At 32.6% G+C, this 21,539-nt stretch overlaps 1 protein-coding gene across 5 annotated transcripts in view; it reads right to left on the bottom strand.

Annotated features, from left to right (window-relative positions):
- LOC143249551 (phosphatidylinositol 4-kinase beta-like) overlaps positions 1 to 21,539 on the bottom strand; it is a 72,026-nt gene that overhangs the window by 18,964 nt on the left and 31,523 nt on the right. For all 5 annotated transcript variants that reach the window (XM_076499595.1, XM_076499592.1, XM_076499594.1 and 2 more), the window contains one exon: positions 19,147 to 20,019. In XM_076499595.1, the coding sequence (XP_076355710.1) occupies positions 19,147 to 19,912 (766 nt within the window). In that variant the 5' untranslated portion in view covers positions 19,913 to 20,019. The remainder of the gene's footprint in view (positions 1 to 19,146; positions 20,020 to 21,539) is intronic.

Below are 21,539 nucleotides of genomic sequence, written 5' to 3'. Positions count from 1 at the left end.
CTGAACGTCGGGTAAAATTATTGACATTCGATATGCAAAAACAGATTTTTTCCAGAATGTACTTTAAGTAATTTTCCGAATATCTCAAACTTTCCACATGTTTTAAGAATTCTTCTCAAAGTTGAACCTTAATATCGACACCAGAAGAGTTTTACAGGTTTCTACGAACTGCTTTACATTCACTCACAAAAACGTTTCAAAACGCACTTTTTCATCCGACGAATGCCAACGACTATTTTATCTATAGATTGATCACGTATCGGTAATAAACCAGATTCACATTATTACTTCTTCTGAAGCTTAGTTCTGTTTACTACGTTGCTTGTGAATCGTATCTTCAAAAGTGCGAAATTTATTTAAGATTTAGTTAATATTGTATTGCTAGAACTCGGTATTAAAATTAAAACCTAGGGTAAATTCTCATTTTTGAACGACAATGAATGGTAAAGCAAACTTGAAATAAACTAAGTATACCTAGGGAAATCAAATAATATATAGCGATGAAAAAACACCAGGCTTTTTTTCTTTGTCAAATAAAAGTGCAGGAACCGCAAAACTATTCAAGGTACAAAAAATATATTTCGTAAAACGTATTTCGAAAAATCGTTAATTTGCATATCTCAAAGTTAATGACAATTAAATATTTTATATGTAAATTACTCGCAAAAAATATTATCAAAAGAAATGCATAGAAAAATTTAAAACTTCGACAAGACAGGCAATTACTATCGTTCCTCGGATCATTATCCGATGGATCCAAGAAGAAACTTTAGCCAGCTTTCCTTCCTGTTTCGTAAAAGATACGACGTGTCAAACGCCAATTATTTTGTTTCAAAGAATTCCTAAGAAGTGAGTGTCGAGTGCAGAGACAGAAGTGCAGAAAGAACACTCCATTCTTAATTCTATTAAGAATATCACACCTGTGACTTTGGCTTCAATAAAACCCAAAAAACGTAGATGCAACAAGAGCATTTCGTTTTTAATTACTTTGAAAATGTCACACTCGAAGCTCTAGCTGCAAGTAATTCCGAAACGGAGATGCATAAAAAACTTCCTGGCGACGACAATGCATTTCAGATAAAAAGAAACGAACCACGTGTACAATATTATTTGAACGAAGAATTAGGTTTGGATCAGATGCAGAAACATCAACAATCAGAATGAGTAGATTTTGTTGATCGACTACTTTTTAGCACACGAACTTGTCAGATGTAGAGAAGTAATAGTCTTTCATTTGGCAACGTTTATATGTAATAAATCGCTAAGGATCTTTAATACTGCTTCTAAAGTTATTGCAATCAAACAATCGCAACGAAAGTTCTTCCAGTGATGTAGTCCTAGTAGTAATCGAATCCGATCTTAGGAAAAGTGTCAAGAAAGGTTGACAAATGCAGTTCAGTGACGTAACAGAAAGGGCCCAATCCCAAACAAAATTCCTGAAATCCGTAAATCGTTTTTTTTTTTTAAAGCTAAGTATTATCGAAGTTTAGCACAATAATTTTCAACTATATCGGATGAATTCAAATAAGATGCTTAGTCAAAACACGTCAGATAAACGAATACACTGAGAACTGGTGGACAGAAAAGTCGAACTGCATGCTTTATCAGAAAATTATCAAGCTGCGCTTGCAGTCTTAAAATTTCTACTCTAAGAAGAGTTCTATTAAAACAGCTTTTGAGAAGAGAATTAGATGTCATGTAAAAAGGATGAAAAAATAACGATAAAGCAATTAATTTAAAAATATAAAAATCCATTTAAAGCAAAACCTTTCTTTTCAAACAAAGAACCTCCACAATTCTAATCTCCGACGGTTATTGAACAAGAAAAAAGCAAACACCTTAGTCTCAAATCGACAAATGAATTCATTTTAAGATACAATGATGAAAAAACAACGTGGCAAAGATGTGAATGAATCAGAAATACAGTACTGTGCAAAAGTTTTAGCAAAAGATATTGTCATTCCTTCCATTTTATGGCACTAATTCTTCGTCACCATTACAGAATATAAATTTCAACACTATGGTAATGCTTCATTGATCCCAGTTGACAACTGAATATACCAGGATGAGAACACTTATCCTTCTTTAATATCTCAATATACTTGTACAAAGGGCATGCCACAAAAGTTATGGTTGAATGAACATACTGACTTTAGGACGTGAAATAACTGTCATGGTACCCCCCATGCATTGTCTTAACAATACATAAAAAAATAGCATGAAGCTAGTATGATACTGTTAAATACTAGAAATCAATTTAATCGCACTTCCCCTTTAAACCTTCGTAAAAACAGTGTTTAAACTAAATATAAAGTTTTGTTGCAATGCCACAAACCAAAGTGTAGATAATTGTCAAAATAGCAGAGTTCGCACAGAAGCACCGAGTCCTTATCAATCTGAGTAGATCTGGGATTTGATAAAAAATTTGACAAATCAATATTACTCCCAAAGAAACAATCGAAGTGTATTACAGACATTTGTAGTAAAATACCAAAGACTACTTAATTGAATATGTTAAAATAATGCCTAAAAGACTGTCTGCATTTATGAAAACAAAAGGAGGACTCGGAAAACAATAACTGCTTGTTGAACTCGAGCACTTCCACAGAGTTTGTTTTGTTAAATATGAAAATTAATAAAATGTTGATGTCTAACACGTGATTTAACTTCTTCCATTGCTCCTTGAAAGTAGCCTGAAATCTAATTTTTGACTTCGTCCCATCACTTTTATACAGCACTGTACTTTGTCATTTTTAAGAGCACTGTTCCGGCTGTTAGTTATGATGAACGTGAACCACAAAAAATCGCAATGTGAATCCGAGGGTCGAGCACTGAAAAAAGATGTTAGGACTGATTAAAACTACACACCACAAACGAAAAATATTAATCCGACGACATAAAACACTGATAATAGATAAATTAAGGTTTTCAGATATTATTTTGTTGCAAACATGGCAGACCGATATAAGAAGATTCAGAGGCATCTCAAATATTGTCAGTTCTATTCTTGTATTCCCTGGCACAACATGGAGAGATCGCAGAATGTAGCTGTGTAGCAACTTCAGTGATAAAAAACATATTCGTGACTATTAACGTCTGTGTATTCTTTGCAAAAATCTAAACATGATTTGTCTAATTACTCTAGTACAATACAATTATACAGGATGCTCGGAAAGTCACTGTGCAGTTTTGTAATCGTATGTCTTTTCAGTCTATTTCAAGCCAGCAACTGATAGCGATGTTTAGAAAAAATAAAAAGGATCCAAGCCTGTACTGATGCCAACGGGGGTCACTTTCAACATTGTTTATAATTGTCATTCATATTTACCTCCTGGATTCTATATTGAAACATGACTGTTAATAAATATACAAGTGCACAGTGACTTTCCAAACACCCTGTATATACAGACACACAAGCTTCTGATGAATTTTCAGAGTCGCTGGTCGGCTGGTACTTTATGTCCTTTGGCGTCAACTGGTTCACTTATAAAGCGAATAAATCCAAGGAATTTAGTAATCAATCTTTCAACTTGCTACAAGCTGTAAGTTTGATTTCCTTCTATAGTTCATTTTTATGAGATTACCATTATGAAGGGCGAACATGCTGTGTACGAGGTGCAATAAATACAATCATCGTGAAACCAACAGATCTTATAAAAAGGGATCCTCGACAATTATAAAGAATAAGCAGATCAAATAGAAAATAAGAAAACATCTGTACAAATCTCAAGAAGGTATTTCAGAAGAAAAAAGTTATTCAGACCCAAAGATGAATTTCGAGTTCACTAGACACTTAAATAAAAAAAAAAAACGCCTGTCTTTGTGTTGAAGATATTCACATCGAGAGTAAAATAGCTCTTAAGAGTTCTCGTGAGTGATGTAGAAGTTATTTGAACAGAAAAAGTCCCCATTGTTCGGGCTCTTCGTGAAAGCGAATACAGTGAAGTACAATGATCATGTCGAAGTCTCATTACCAATGAGATGTAATTCAGAATGAAATGGGAAATTATCAGAAATAAATGAACACGACAGTTACAAAAAATGCAACTTTTATTTAACTATTTATAATTTTAAAATAAAACTACAGAGTCCTTTCCTAAATATGGAAAGTTTTGATTTGCTAATATAATGCTAGTGACATCTGTTGAGGGTGGAAAATCTTCAAGAGATTGAAGTTAACTAAAAGTCACCTCTAAACGTCGACAATAAACAAAATACTCAATTATCTCATTGTAATGATATGTTAAAAACAAACAAGAGGACAACTTAATTTACCTTCCAATCTACAACTGACGGATGATAAAGTAAATAGAAAAAGAACCATCCTCATTTTGATGTATTTACTTAATTTCATTGGATTAACATCAGTTTTGATTCTATAAATATGATACATGACTCGGGTTTTGCTTTTTATATTTGTAATCGCTCTTTCTTTCAATTGTTAGTTTTCTAATTATTTATGCAACTGCATATCTGTACTTTTTAAGTGTCATTATATGCATCTGTTATTAGGAGTTTATAGAGCATTTTTCTCCTCTTAACTAGTAAACTTATGAGCGATTTCCTACAGATGTTATCAAAAATTTATGTTGCACCATAACCAAAGTTTGAAAGGTCATCTCTCCTGGGTTTAGCAAATATTTCTTCACCCCAACAGCCAGAATAGTCGTAATTCAGAACACAGACGACGACGAATAGGCACTAAACATACATACTATAAATATTTCACTTATTTGTGAACACTTATTTCGTGTTCACATTTGAAATTACAAAATTTACAGCCAACGATAAAAACTCATTAATGAAAAAAAAAGTGAAAAACATACCAACACTATTATAAGTAACCACTCGTTCACACACACACACACACAAAACAGATGCCGATTATACAGCTAAATAAAACGAGATTCAAGGTCACGCAAAGTAAAACATGACAAAATATCAAAATTTTATTTTGATATAAAATGTTATGATTTCATATGAAAAAAAAGATTCACATTTTGTTCATTTTAGTATTATACCCAAGTTAACGCCTTAGTTTTATACTATACAATAACACAAAGTTTAAAATTAGTTTTCAAATTTCTTGTTTTTAAAAAAATTTGGCTGAAAAGAAATTGTTACGATGCACGCTTTGCAGATAATTACAGAGGTTACTGTTGCTTTTCCTAGTTTTCAACGCAAAGCATCATGCAAGTCAATTTCAACATATCTTAGTAAGCAACGTTGTCGTTCATTATTCAAATACTTGACTTGACTTGCTGGTCGAGAGTAGAGAATGTCCAGATACCAGAAATATTTGGTATTATATAAAGTTAAGATGTAATAAAACAATAGTAGAAATAACTTGACAAATACCTACTCTTTTTATTGATACTTGTAAAGTTAAGATAGTGGAAGAAAAATATAAGACAGATCTGTCTTGTGCTATACACATTTTACTACAAAAACGACTACATACTGTTTTTTATTTTACAACCTCATCAATAGTTTCATTACATTTATGGAAAATTTGTCTTATCAGTTGGTTTACTCAGTACTAATGGTCACAAAACCCTTGGCAGGTGTAAAACATTTTATTCGACTGGCTTTACAAAATCATTATCTGTTCAACAAAGATGTGTCGCATCCAAAAATACTGGGACACTGCAGTAGCTATCTTTAGTTCCTCGAAAAACAACGTAAATAGTAAAACTAAATACTTTAAGTAACTACCAGCATTAGTCAAACAACCTAAAGCACGATGCAGGAAACTACACAACTGCAAAGGATTATATCGAGGACTGACCAATTTCATCACTTAAAAAAAATGAAATCACTACTGAAACTGAGAATGGTATTACATGGACGAATACACTGATACTCGTTGTTCTGCAGATGTTTTTAAAAACGAGATGCGTATCACAATCATCTTGTGCTTTCTTGGATTCTTTATACTAGAATACCACGCTACGAGGCTGTACCAGTCATCACCAAAAGGCAGAAATGTGCTACCTATAACACGTACGACGTCAATAGGAACATTCTTTGGATAAACCGAGAAAAAATATTCTGGGATGCAGAAAGAAACCATGATTGGAAAACTTTCCATGACATGACTCTAATCCAACTCAAAGTAAACAATAATTTGGTGGTTAACAACAAAGTGCCAACTGAAACTGAAAAACCGAAGGTGAGAACCGTAAGAAATTTTATTTTTGAATTAAAACAAGTAAACAAGATTAAACATACTAAACTGCTATAATAAACAAAAAAACAAACAAACAGAAGTAACATTACCTACCGTGAATAGGGACACTTTTCTGTGTCTGTGCAAAAATACTTTAGTTCATCGTTTTCATGTCAAATCATGGCCATGATTTCGATATATCACAATGGTACAAAGGTAATATTTATGCTTCAAGTGTTTTATTCATTTTTCAGTACAAGTGCCCCCATTTACTCAAATATTTGAGTGAATAAGGACACATTTTACCTCCAACAATGCAGGTTCTGACATCACAATGCAACTCATACCAGTTTATGCAAGTTGTCAAAGCGGCCCACCAATTTTCTCTTGAGACACCAGTTCTTGACTGCTCGACGTTCTAACACTTTCTTTGGTTAAGATATATTTACTGTGTTAGAAACGAACATGTCCTGGCAGATTTTTTTCTGTGCCACGTTTGTTCAGACATCCCTTAACAATAATGCGCAGATCCAAAATGTCAAAACGATAAATCGCCAATTAACATATATTACTACTTTTCTTCACAAGTTGCTGTTCTACATTATCTCTCAAAACTGTGGCCACCGTTACGTAGTGTATCAGGTGCTTTAATAAGCCAGTTGAGGACAGTTCTAGGAATCCAACTTTTTCTCAACTCTTTATCGCTCCCTTTGCCTTGTTTAAATCATCTGCATGTTTTTGTATTGCTTGTGGCCAGTTGCTGGCTTTCACTGCCCTTAATCAACATGGTTCAGTAGCACATCCTATGTCAATAGTTTGTACTTGTGGAGAGAGAGTTTTGACCACCTTAAAATTTTCACACGCTTAAAGGCAATATCAATTATTTCCATAGCAACCAAAGCCGATACTGTATATAAACATAATTCAAAACTGTGATACCTATAAATGATTAAGAAATATATGAACAGTTATTAGCTTATTGCTGAATAAATATAGGTACAAAAAACTTCACTTGTTTACCACGTTTTACAGTACATCTTGCTTGACACGCACAAGTCAGAATATGAAAAATTTTAAACTGTCGTGTACACCATATGTAATACTGCCAACATATTGTCAGGTACAACGATATGTAATACTGCTAACATATTGTCAGGTACAACGATATGTAATACTGCTAACATTGTCAGATACAACGATATGTAATACTGCTAACATATTGTCAGATACAACGAGCACCATTTTGAAAACATTTCCTATTTTCAAGACAAATATGTACTTGAATTGGTGAAAAATGATCACAGAAAAATGAGTCACTAAAAATTTTGTAGTTTTCTGCGTGACATGTTTTTTTTTGCCAACGAATTATCAAAATCAACGAAATCGATAAGTATTCCTGTTTTTACATATGATATTTTTCCCCTCTGGGTAAGACGGAAAAACCGAACGATGTTCTGCTTTGACAACATGCATTGTAAACGTTGTTCCACGAGAACAAAAAGCTTCGTCAGAACTGGATAAAAAAGGTAGTGTGTTTGACAAGTTTTTTTTTCCTTTTACTTTCATTTCTAAGTTCTCAATTACTTTATGTTCACAAATCAAAAACCTGGTGTAATGGATTTCCCACTTGATCTTTGTTGTTAAAAATGAACTTAAAAAAGACTACAACGACAAGACAATGTGAAGTTGCCAACAAAGACAGCTTACAAGCTTCTCAATTTTATGAGAATAAGTAACTTACAGATGCACTAGTCTCGTTCAGATCATTAGCTTTTTATTTCCCTGCAATATTGTTAAAGGAAACATTACAACTGGTAAATCTTGTGGATATGGTAGTCACCCTTAGACATTTTAATTAGTATCATAGAATAAGTTATTTAATGTTAAAAACTACTCTTTACTTATAAAATTTAATGTAATTTACAGTATTAGAATAATTGTATTTGTATGAAAAGGAGTGCCGATTTATCACCCTTTCCTTTCACTGATATTCATTTGTTTAGTAGTTCTGAGCCTAGTTGGCTATTACTTTAGCTATTTATATGTGCAACATACATTTATGAAAAAATATATTCAATAATTTAAAAATACCAAGTTGTCCAGGTCACATGAATTATCGATATTTATAACATGCTACCCCATTGTGCAAAATAAAGTAACTTATTGACCAGAAAAGGTGGTTTGAAAAGGATAAACTTCATAACCTTACATCACTATAATTTACATAGCTCCTAAAGTACTAAAGTATTCTAATATTTGTTTATTACCCAATGTTAAAATTATAATTTTAGAAAAAGTTTGTAATGCTAACTTATTGACATAACGTAAATATTTTAAAAGACCCTTCACACAAAACTGCTGAATCTTAAACTATTTGCATTAGACATTACCAAATAACACAAGAAAAAAAGACAAAGGAAAACGTATGTTAATATAAATCATTTTTGAAATTTAAAAAAAAATCACTGGAATTAAATTGTACAAAAGTAACATGCGTGAAAAAATTGTTTTAAATTTTCACTTTAAAAGATACTCATATATAATAGTTTTCATTTGAATTTAGGATAAAATGGATTTACCGTCCACTTCATAATGGTATTCGTATTAAAGGAAAACGTATCACGATAGGTTGTAAACAAAATTATTTATTTCTACCCTTTAATCCATAAAAGTATTTGCTTGCTTGTTATTACTCACAAAGCTAAAGCGATGGGCTATCTATACCGTGCTAACTACACGTATCGAAACATAGATTTTAACGTCTTAAGCCTTTAGACTTACTGCTGAACCACTGAGGGATACATAAATATATTAAAGATGAAATATTTCAGTTGCTATACATAGTTTCACACAAACCAAGTAACTTATTTTTTAATAGGTTTACTGGAGAGTAGTGTGTCAAGTGACTGCATCAGCAATTATATATATATATATATATATAAACTTAGTCTTTCGGGGACAAATTCCTCCTCAATTACGGTTCATTTGTATCTGTACTTTTATGAAAAGACCTTTTTTTAAAACAAGGAAAAAATTAACTCATACTTTTACTTTGGATTACAGTGATGAGTTATTTTCTATTAACTTGACCACTGTTCCCTATAAAATCTATCTAACAGTATTTACACACAAAAATTTTAACTTAAAAATCTGCACACAAGGATCGTAAAAAGTAAAAAAAAAAAGAGTCTGGAGATAATGTAGACATTATCTTCTCAAACTTACAACCCCAATTTTGACTCCATGGTGTTACCTGTAACTACATTTGGTGGAATCGAAAGATATTTATAGTTTGAATATATAATGTCTGCAATATCTCCAGCCTTGTTTGCTTATATTTTTATGATTCCCATTGAAATGTTGTTACTTCAATTTTTTTATCTTGTTTGCTGGAGTTTTTATACTCAGCTATCAGCAAAGGATTACTTCACACAGTAGCTAACCTTATACACTGCAATTATTATAAACATAGTTAGCTGATACGGTTCATAAAGGTTTACTATAGCTACTTGACTACTTGCTCGCCTTAGTTCGAGATGTTGAATGTTCAGCTGCTGCTGGAGATTTGTTTGCGAATATGGTGAGCATTTATGGTTTAATTAAATTCTAGAGGGTGGCCCGTAAGTCCCTACCCATCCATATATGTTGTTATATTCAATTACGCATATATTATAAATTTGTTTCTTTTTCAAAGAAATATGGCCGATGTAAGCCTATTTACACTTGAAAATGCCTCACAGAACATGGCGTCGCATAATATTATGCAGCGAGAATGAGGGACAGCACACAGATACACTGGATACAAAAGATATACGGATGGGTAGGGTCTTACGGGCCACCCTGTATATAATGCATAACAACGGGCAAATATATGCCTAGAATAACACGAACCCCCACGAAGCGTATATAAAATTTTCAGTAGAAAATAACCCTTTTCAAATAAAACAAATATCTAGATCACTACTTCAAATTAAACACTCGTTTAAAGTACTTACTCTAAGAATGTAATAAAATATAATATACGACGTATTAATGTTTTTTTACTCCTTCACTTAACACAATATAAAAGGGTTGCCTCCCTAAAAACATCAATTGCATAATGTGTAAAACATTGAGAATCTTCATGTCACTCATCTAAAGTTCACCTATTATTCATTGGTAATTCTCGTTTCACCCTTTTTTTAAAGCTTTTTAAAGAAACACCAGACATTTGTAATAAAAACCTGAATGAGTAATGATAACATTTACACTACCTTCATGATTTTCTTTAAGATTTTGTAAAATATGGAAGTAAATCGACTTTCCAATAATACCCATACGACCTACGCAGTACACTATTTAGTAGTGTACAAAAGGTTTGGGAGCAATATACCAAGCCATTTTTGTTGCAGGCTGGTAAGACAATGAAAAGAATTTCAAACGTGCCGTTTTAAGCAGATTTTATTTTCCTTGTAGGGCTAACATGTGCTTTTTTATTCAGGTTTTAAAGCGTTACTTGAACTGAATCTTAACTGTTTAAGTTACTTTTTATCCAAACGTTCTTGATCATATTGTGGAATTCCTATTATCATGGATCACAAGAACGTTTGGCTTTGTCTTAATTACTCGCAAAGCTACTCAAGGGCTACATGCGCTAACAGTCCCTAATTTAGCAGTGATAGACAAGAAAGCTGCTCTTTTACCAACGAAAAGTAGAATTGATAGACACTTTATAACATACCCATGGCTGCAAGGGCGAGCATGTTAGGTGATGAGGATTTGAACCTGCGACTGGCAGATTGCGAGTCCACCATCCCAATCAAGGAGCCACTCGAGGCCCACATCGGAAATAAACCAACAATAATCACGGTGCACGTTATTTAGATATACTGGTGTTACAGAATAGTAAACAATAAGCCATTTTTGATAAAAACGGCGAGATTTTCCCATAGTTGGTTTATACACAAAAGTTTAGTCCCCCATATTCTACTGAAAGGGAAAGTCATTTCTCAGTTGAAATGTATTTAACTGCTTATAAATAACGTTTGCTACAAAGTTCATTTGAGAAATTAAATTCAATGATTATAAACTCTCGAAAATTCAGTATTTTAGGTCTATAAATGTTCTTGGTACACTTATTTTCAGTATGCGATTCTCAATGGAAAGTTAAAGTATATCTAAATATTATAAATAACAGCTTTAAATCTGCCTCGTTTAGTACACCCGACCAGAAAAGGCTTAGTACAATCACATGAACTTGTCTCAATTTGTCTAGCTCATGTAAGAATGCTGTTGTTAAGGGAAAAGGATTGGTTCTCCATTATTATTAAAGTATACATAAATGTTTTATATTTCTCGTTTGTAACTACAGCTGGACGTTGGGAGGTAACAGTAAAAACTACGAGTACTTAACAAAAAACATTAAAATTACCCTAACTTATATCGGGGGTTAGGTATTTGACAAATGTAAAAAGGACTGTTTTAACAACAAGTTCACTGTGATGTTAATTTTAACACTCTTTATGGTTTTTCGAAGCAGTAATATGCCCACAGCTGGCTGCGGACGGAGAGTGGTATTAGGTTTGGGGATGCGGTTGGTTAAAGCACTGAATACATAAAACCCTATTTGATGTCCCTTACCAGATGTATCGTTTGAGTTTTATTCGTATTAAGTCTGCTATAAGAGATATCCCAAGCGTTTTTGAAAGTTAATACCCGACATTTTTTTAAAAATTATACCTTTTGTTGTGACCGACTTTTGGATTTTACTTTCGATATCTAGGTTTCGATTTCTATATCTTACTATAACAATGAATTTTTCGCCAACATATTCTTGGTGTAATTTGTAGTATTAAACATGTTATATATGCAAACAACTATGATACGCGTATCATTTTGTAACTAAATAAACAGACCTGTACATTAAACATTGACAAATTCAAAGGTTTACTTTCAACATTGTTTCATTAGTATATAAACCGTTGACTAAACGCGTGCAGATGACTAACACTCCTACTTAAGCAAACTATTATAGTCGCACATTTATCCTTGTGATCTTTGAATGAGTTCGTGACTCGACGAATATTTTATGCGCATGTGCACACTCAAGTCTTGCACAGTTAATTTGAATGATAACAATAGCTTTACACGAAAAGTTTCATACAGATAAATAAACGAATACTGGGAATATCCTTACTCTAAGTCATCTCTGCATGCAGTACATGTTTTACAAGTGTACTAGACAGACATGCAGAAAAACGTACAAGTCAAATCAAAACATGAAGGGAGAAGCAACGTAAACAGTTTAGAAGAATGTGTTCCCTTGAACAAGGAAGGTATTATTTGTACAGCTTTGTGTTGAACATCAGTTTGTTACGCGTAAAGCGACACAATGAACTATCTGTGCTGAACCCACCGAAGGTATGAAATTCAATATTTAGCGTTGTAAGACTTACCCCTGAGCCACAGGGACGAAAGCCGAGCAGACAATATACGTATTAACAGACTACACCCATACAAGCTAGTATATCACTTACTATCATACACACTCCGATTTACATACAGTTTTTCACATGTTCAGACTCAGTGTAATGCCGAACAAGAGACAGCACGTGCATGGTATCCAGATACGCCCTTCGACACTGTCATTAAACAGGGCGCGGTTCACGTGTGCGATGACAATAACTAATAAATGGATGGTCCCCAGAATAAAGTACAACTCAAATAATAAATGAAACTTATTATTGTTCCAAACTATATCGACAAGTCTATCGAAGTAGACCATTTACCAGAAAAGTTTGGAATGGACCTCATATTTCATCTTAGTTTTGTTCCGAATAGATGCAAAACAAAGCGAGTTTATTACACATTTTATTCTGCATTATTAACAATTATAGAACGGAGTATCACCATGTTAGATAATTCAACAAACAGCAGCTCATCTGCCAATACACAACACCTTATCAAACAAGATGACTCATCGTTAGATCAGATATTACAGGGCGGGGTAGCTTTTAGGCCTATCTCCAGATATTCTGAATTATCACGTAATTAGTATTTTTCGCGTAATTTTGTGTCGTTTCATTCACGTGCATGCTGTGATTCATACTGTTATTATTACCCTTATTTTCGTTATCCGCATGCCATAATACAAAATTAACGTCTTGTCTTTCTGCATATCACACTGAAGTGTGAAATGTATACAAATAGATAAGATGGTTGCAGAATGATAAAAGTAAAATAATATACATATCACCGAATACAAAGTAGCAAAACGGTCGGAATACGAACGTGAGTAACTTCTAGTGATTTTCCAACATTACTGCTGACTACATATGTACGGAATTAATCGAAGCTGTAGTTAAGTTTCAGAATGTAAAGTTACCTTTGTTAGTATGGTTCATAGAAATATGAACTTTTCCTCTCCGTAATCGAATTGCCAGAAATCAAAGGAACAGGCCCTGTATGTTTAAAAACTTTCAAGCAAGCTTCCGTGGTGAGGTCCTCAGGCAGTCCCAGGCCTGAAATGTCTGAACTCCCCACTTCACCCAAGTTAAATTCTCGTATTTCACGGTTGAATTAAGTAATTCAATAAATAACACTTATAAGACAGAACGACTCACTAAATGCTAGCTCAAAAGACCTTAACTCGTAAATAACGGCTGATGGAACAAATAGCTTACTGTCAAAAATGTAATAGTATTTTTTCTTTCAAATCATCAGACAGTATTTTACCCATATGCTATACGAGACAGCTCATCGAACTGTAAATAACTTCCTACAGTAATAGTTTGTAATCATTGTCATATGAAGCAGCTCACCAGACTTGATAATTCCCTATAACAACAGTTTACCTTGAAGTATAACTCACTTTTAAGATAACTAAAAACAGGTTATCGATACAGCTTAAAGTTAACTTACTGAATATGTGATAATTTACTGAATAACAGCCTGACGTAGAAAAAGGTTTTCTCAGCACAAGCCAGTCCACTGGACTGCGTTGAAGTTTACTATGGGATCCTTCACATCAAGGTCCGATAGCTTACCAACAAACTCGGCTACTAAATAGACTGTCGATATAAATTAATTTATGGTCCTGATAATGTATGATTCCATGTAATACTGGTCAGAACGTTTCAGAATTCCTGCTACTCACTCGTCCAGTTCATTGCATTTAAATAGTAACGCATTGTAATGTTAGTCGCAATTCAGTTGTCTGATCGTCTCTGTTTTTCACTAAAGATTATCTTGAGCTGCAGACATACGAAAAACGAAATATTTAGCTAGTTACTTTATTGAATGTCTGAATATAAGTACCAGTCCTGTTACCATTTGCATAGTTCCTCTAACGATTGTTCACTGTCTAAACCCACAAACACATATACTAGTTTTATTCTTAACATTGTACATATAGACGAAATGAAGCGAAATAAAAATCTTTGGATATTTTATTAATTCTTCATTATTATTAGTTTAAAATAAAAACATACATAAAACCATAACTAATTCAAATTTCTAATTTTTCAAAACTCTTAAATTTCCAGTTTATGTTTTTTTTTGGTTTTTTTTTTATATAAGACCTACCTAATATTTTAAAAATATTTTTAAACGTGCATGATACCACGTGAAGTATTATGTATAAATATGCGTGTGCGCGTTACATCCTGAATAGGAATTTGAACAATGCCAATTTTTCTGTAGTTATATTAATCAAAACAGAATTAACAGAAGACAGCAAACTCTACACATGCGCACATAAAAAAACTAGGTCATGAGATCAATTGCGACGTCCTTTATTGTATCAACCTTAATTTCTTGTTTCACTGAACGGAGCCACACAACTTTTTGTATTTACGTCTTATGAATGTTGCCTCAACTAACTTGCATAATATGTCAACCAAGTTGTCGCTCGTACGAAAAGAAAGGTCAGTAACAAATCGTAATTCATCAAGATGTTTCATGTTTCATAAATGACGAAGTTAGAATATTTTTCATTACTCAACAATCTGCACAGTATTATCTTTATAAACCTTCGGCGTTTAGTGATAATCGAGGGTTTTACGTAAAGCAGTTTGGAGAATTTCAATACATTAACCGAATTAAATTACGATATACATCCATTGGTATTTTACCCTAAGATAAAGAGTATATTGGATATCAAATACCATCGTATCTTCCCACTACTCTTAACTATTATGTTACTCCAATCTGTTAATTTCGTATTAGATCCGTTCGAAACACCCTTACTTCGCCGACGCACACTTCTTGGTTGTGACAGAAGCAAGAAACTGTTACGGTCAGCAAAGCTAAAAAAATGTATTAAATATCTTTGAGAGATGTAGGTGGACGGACGGATAGTCATCATCACCATGACTGTACAAATGAAAAGTTTTATTTACAATAACTAAAAGTCCACATATCAAAGTTACGTTTCCATAAAAACACCACAGTCAGGAAGTTAACCCTCCCCCTTCAAGGAACAGACATCAACATTCCTTCATTGAACCCATATGCCCCCCACTCCCATGACTGCTACACGAGATCGAGATAATATATGTCAATGATCCCACAACAGAATGACATGCAAGGTCAAAGTACAGGCGTTCTCACAAGCACAATGGTTTAACACTAGCTACCAAAGGATGTATTATCAATGTAAAAAATGTCAAGCTTCTAATTCGTACGTTGTAGTCATATTCAAAACTTTAATAACGTAGACTTTGGCCGATTATGGAAAATCGCTACGTTGTGATTTACGTGGCTACTGAAGGATCAACTAAATTGAAAATTTCTATCGAGCACGATGAAGTAAATCCTCTAAAGAATGTGTACTAATAATAAAAAAAACGTTTCGCTTATACCAGTTCTCTGTCTTATGACAAGCAACTACACTAACAATATGACCATAAAAAAAAAAGTAAAATCACAAGGAAAGGAATCCACACTTCAAACTCGTTACTTTCTTCAAATCTACACTGATTTGCTCATTCTCATGTTTTAGCAATCTTCAGACAATTCTAATAAAACTTACACAACTAAACAAATGAATGATTTCAGCGTGAAACATTGTGTGCAATTTTGTAAACTAGAACATTTACACTAAAAATAATTTACGGATAAAGTTTACAATAATTACAGCTAAACTGAAGGTTTGGATAACGTTCTGCAAGCTAGAATTCACATCTTGAGTAAGTGTTTTATTTAAGTTCATGGGCATGAATATATCACTTGCATTTTCTGAGTACAGTTTGTAAAATAAAACTGTCAACTACACGAAATAGTTTTTGAGTATCGTTCCAAAAAATACAACTTAAAGTCATCCACAGTGTTTGTGACTTATGGGTATGATGGAGTTTAATACTGACATTTTACAAATGTCCTCAAGTTAGCATAGTATGGCAAATCAAACTACTCTGATTTATACACCACACAGTATTCCTTGACATGTTTTTGAAAACCTTTTACAGCAGTAAAATGTTTATACTCAGATATGAAAGGAACTGATGCAATGGATTTGATCTCATCAACATCTGGAGAAGTTGATTACTATCAAAACATAACAATGACTGATCTAAAAACTCTGGAACAAAAAGGCCTCTACATTATACTGTTGTTGTTCAAATTCCAAAAATAAATGTGATAAACAGTGTTTGTATTGACAAAAGGAAGTAAGGAAAGATAAAGATAAAGTCAAATGTTTGAAAAATAACATACAACATAAACCAAAGTCTTGATAGTGGAATTTCTTTGTAAACTCATACCAAAGAATGTTAGAATAATTTCTAGTATTATCAGACAAAACACCAAACTGACAGCAGTATAATTTCATAAGAATGGTGATACACATTTTATGTTACAAAATGTTTCACATATAAAGGTACTGATACTGGTATTTGATTCTTGGTTTATTTGTACCTATAAAACATTAACTTAACCTATCAAGACATTAAAACTTACAAGACAAAATTAACTACACAAGAAATATGCATTCTTCATAAATAAAAATCCAATTATTTTGAACCACAAAGGATTTTCTTGAGATTTGTAAACTAAGGTTACATAAAGCTTATATTGCATAATGTTTGTACATGCCCACATTTAATATTTTTCATTACTGATCAAATTTTAAATCTGTGCATTTTAATGTAAACTGGCAAATATTAAAATACCTACAAGTGTGCATATCACTTCATTCGAATTGTTCAGATACTGATCTTGTACTAAGGTGTTTAAATATTCTGTTTTGGTGCTAGCCAAGTCCTAGTTTCAATGAGCATCAGTTTAATAAGTACCCAACCAGTATGAAGAACCATAAACACAAAACTATTAAATTCACACAAGACCAATTTAAACTATTCTTATGTATTAAACTAACCATATCTGGTTAATATGAGAGATAACCATCCTGTACTTCCTCGGGTATCAATCCCCTAGTTATGATAGTTACTTTTCCACATAGTGATGTAATTAGTTCCCTTAATAAGGACAAGTCCTCTCTTAAGTCTGATATGAAAATAGTTCCTTTGTTACAACTAAGTTATATAAACATCATGTACATAAACTACATCACAAGTTCACTTATGCCCAACTGGTTTAGATTCTTCAACAGTTGTATATTTGTCATCTTTATGTAAGATATTCACATTTAACATAATTTAAGTATACAATAAATAATTTTATATTACTCCAAGCAACTTATTCTTCATTTATGTCTAATTCATAACAAAAAAATTATACTGAGTGGTAAGCTTTTTATTGTTTGTTCGTATTTAAAAAAATGAATTTTAAAATATATTAAATGCTAGAGTATCTGTAAATGCAAGAAATGTAGTCACTACAAAGTCTACAGATTAGTAACGTATACTGCATGCCATATGCTGAAGAAATAATAGTACTTCAAGCTAATCCTAAAAAGTAGTAAAGAATAAGTCCATGTTTAACATTATTAAATCTAATCTAACAAACTAAATTATTTTATGACTGTCACGAATGTAAGAAAAAGTTATGATTATGTCAGAATGATGAGGCAACATTTTGTTATTTGGCAACCTAGCAAACTTCAAGAAAGGGAGCAGTAGTAGTTACAAGAAACTAATATTTATAAAACTTTATAATAAATCACTTCTTAAAAAAAATGCTTAGAAAATATGCCATTATGAATCTTACCCAACTCATTTTTGATAATGGTAGCTACTGATAGTAAATAAATATTAAACAACTTAAAAGCTAGAGGATCAATGCCCTCCATACAATTACATTTTCAGGGCTGTTAAATTAACATGGATCACAAAGTATATCTGCATGGTCAATGAAGCAGTAGCTTTTTCACATCTATCACAACACATACCAATTATACTTACAAAGGCAGTCAAGTAGGTAGGGAAGGCATTAAACATTTAACAAAAATGTTTTGATAACAAATATTTCAAAATAAAATAAATGAATAAATTTAGAGTTATTTTTGTAATAAAACTTTTCACAAAATTTCATTATTCTCTTAGCTCAGCATACAAGTATATGCTTTTGGTATATCAAAAGCAAAGATGATAATGATTAAGATAAAACAAACTAAATTTTTAACTAATGCATTTTTCTCAGACATCAGTCTTGATTATACAATTTGATAATTGAATAGAATAGAAAATTCAAATTTAATGAATATTCTTTTAGATAGTGTGATGCATGCAGTTAAACCAATAAAAACATGACAACAGTGAGGTAAAGGTTAGTCATTTGCATACTTGTACTTGACAAACCAGAGGTTAACAAGTGAACATATAAAAAACATACTGCTCTAAAACATAGTGCAACATGCAGTTTATATACTTACATCATAAAATATGAAAATGAATACTGTTAACTTTCATAAATAAAAAATTGTAATAGCATATTATTATCTTGTGTATATAATTAATATACACCACAATGTGTGAACATACCATGAAATGTTAATTTACACTTGAAATCATGTCTATAAACAATGAGAGGTATGAACTTACCAATATATGACAATACTCCAGGTTCTTTTGAATTAAAGAGATATGTGATAGCTATAGACATATCAAAAAGTTTTGACTCAAAGAGTCTTAATAACCAGGATTCTCGTGGAGGTGGGTTTTTAGAAAGCACAACAGGAACTTTAGTATTATCTGACCATGCTGAAGTTGTTGCTGGTACATTAGTATGTTGATCCTCTTTGGGCTTTAGTTCACTCACTTCAACTTTTGTTTCCGTGTTGTCAGGTTCTGTTTCCATGGGTACAACATCCACTTCAACATCCAGACGAGAAGGTTCACAATCCAGACACAACTGGGAAAAACTATTTGTTCTCTGCTCAGAACTGATGGAGAAAGTGTCAAAAGTTATTCTAGCTGCTCTGTCACCATCATCTGAGTTAAATATACCACTGTCATCAGAAGCTAGACTGGTCCGGTCAGTGTCTTTAGTTCCTCCTCCAAGAGGAGCAGAATTCTGAGAAAAAGAGCATGGAGAAGTGGTACCAACAGATAGAGCTAAGGAGGGTTTGACAAAACTAGAAAGTTGAGTCCCACTTTCTGGAATCCCCTGAAGCACCGAGTCTAGACTCCGGTTTCGGTGATGAGTTTGGACTGTTGTATGGAGTTGTCTGTAGTCTAAACTGTGGTTCCGTTGATGAAAAGAATGTTGTCTAGACTTTGCAGAAAACGTTCCATGTACACCTACATCAAGTGTTAGCCGAAGTCTCTTGACAAGATAGTCATCTCCACCAAGATATCCTTCAGCCATGATGGTACAAGTAATGACTCTCGAGTCTCATGAAGTTAGGCATCAGTGGTTTTGAAGAGTTATCATTGATTTCAAAGTAACTACCACCAACTTCACTCTCAGCATTACTAAAAACAAATTATCAACATATTAACAAAATTTGTGTAGGTTTTATCATCTAGCAATAATTATGTAATCAGTATATAAAACTTGTTTTGATGAAAGAAATTTTAAAGAAAATAACTTCACCCTTAGGGTTAGACTCCTACATAAAACATTAAGAATGAAATACATATTTAAGACAAAGTATCAAAGCTGAAGCCTTTCAAAAAATTAATGACCAAACCTTACAGACAGAAGCATGAAAGTTTTTTTCCCCAAGATTGTGAGTGGATGGTAATCACCCTTCCAGACAGGAAAAATGGATGATATCTATCTCCACTCTTGAAACTAACAGTTATCACTAATAATAGGGATATGAACAATGTCTCACCAGGTTTCAGAAAAAAAAGAGCAATGTCTTATACAAATATTTTTTATATAGTTACCTTTTTATTTTCTTTTGAAGACATCTTGAAAGTTTGTTTGCAATTTTGGATTTAGCTGTTTTAAAGTGAGCACTTAATTATGTCAGGAAAATTACATCAAAATTGTTTCCAAGTGAGAATCTAGGTAAATAAACTGGTAATAACTTGTATTTCTCAAGATTAGAAATTACAAATTGTTGCAAAAACATTTGGCACTGTTGCATAAAATTGGCATTTTTTTAAAAATAAATGGTTCTATTTCAATAAAACAATTAAACATTTTTCACTAATAGAAAAGACTAACATTTTCAAAAATTAAAAAGAAAAATTTTGTCTGAATACAAAACAAACGATATGATTCAATTCATTTAAAAAAAGCAGAGCAACAGCTTATGATTGAAACTCAAACTTTTTAAATATAAAGAAATTTTGGTGGTTGACTTCATTTGACTACTGCATTCAAATCTTAGTTATTTTTTTGCAAAGTGTGCATCTTATGCTTTATCAAAGTAATGCCAAATGTTTGTAGAACTATTTAGGAATAGGAATGCACCATAAAAAATTATGTTGTTTTAAAGCAAGAGTCAGATCATGGATACCTAATAATAACCAAGATAACAATAAATTGTCATTTCTTATTTTAAAAACAAAAGTGTTTAACAAGAGAATTAAAGACAAGGAAAGAAAATCACAAAAATGAAGTATTTTCTAAAATTAAACCTCAAACTGGCTTTTCACTCCATTCATTACCGTTCATCACATATTGCATTATGCCTAGTAACCGTTTACCTGCTACAACGATCCAGGATGTCTCATCAGAGCAAATAGACTTTTGCAAAAATTTGGCATTACTTTGATAAAGCACAAGACATGTACTTTGTGAAAAAGGTCTGGCATGGGCAGGTATTTAAAGCACTTGACTCATAATCCAAGGATCGCAGGTTAGAATCCCCATCACATAAAACATGCTTGCCCTTTCAGCCATGGAGCATTTGTAATGTGATGGGTCCCACTATTCACTGGTAAAAGCCCAATAGTTGACAGTGGGTGGTGATGATAAGCTGTATTCTCTCTAGTCTTACACTACTAAATTAGAGACAACTAGTTCAGACAGCCCTCAT

The sequence above is a fragment of the Tachypleus tridentatus genome, chromosome 4 (genome assembly GCF_004210375.1).
Source record: "Tachypleus tridentatus isolate NWPU-2018 chromosome 4, ASM421037v1, whole genome shotgun sequence".
NCBI lineage: Eukaryota > Metazoa > Arthropoda > Merostomata > Xiphosura > Limulidae > Tachypleus > Tachypleus tridentatus.
The sequence above is the reverse complement of the archived record's forward strand: the minus strand, read 5'-3'. Positions and strand labels throughout refer to the sequence as shown.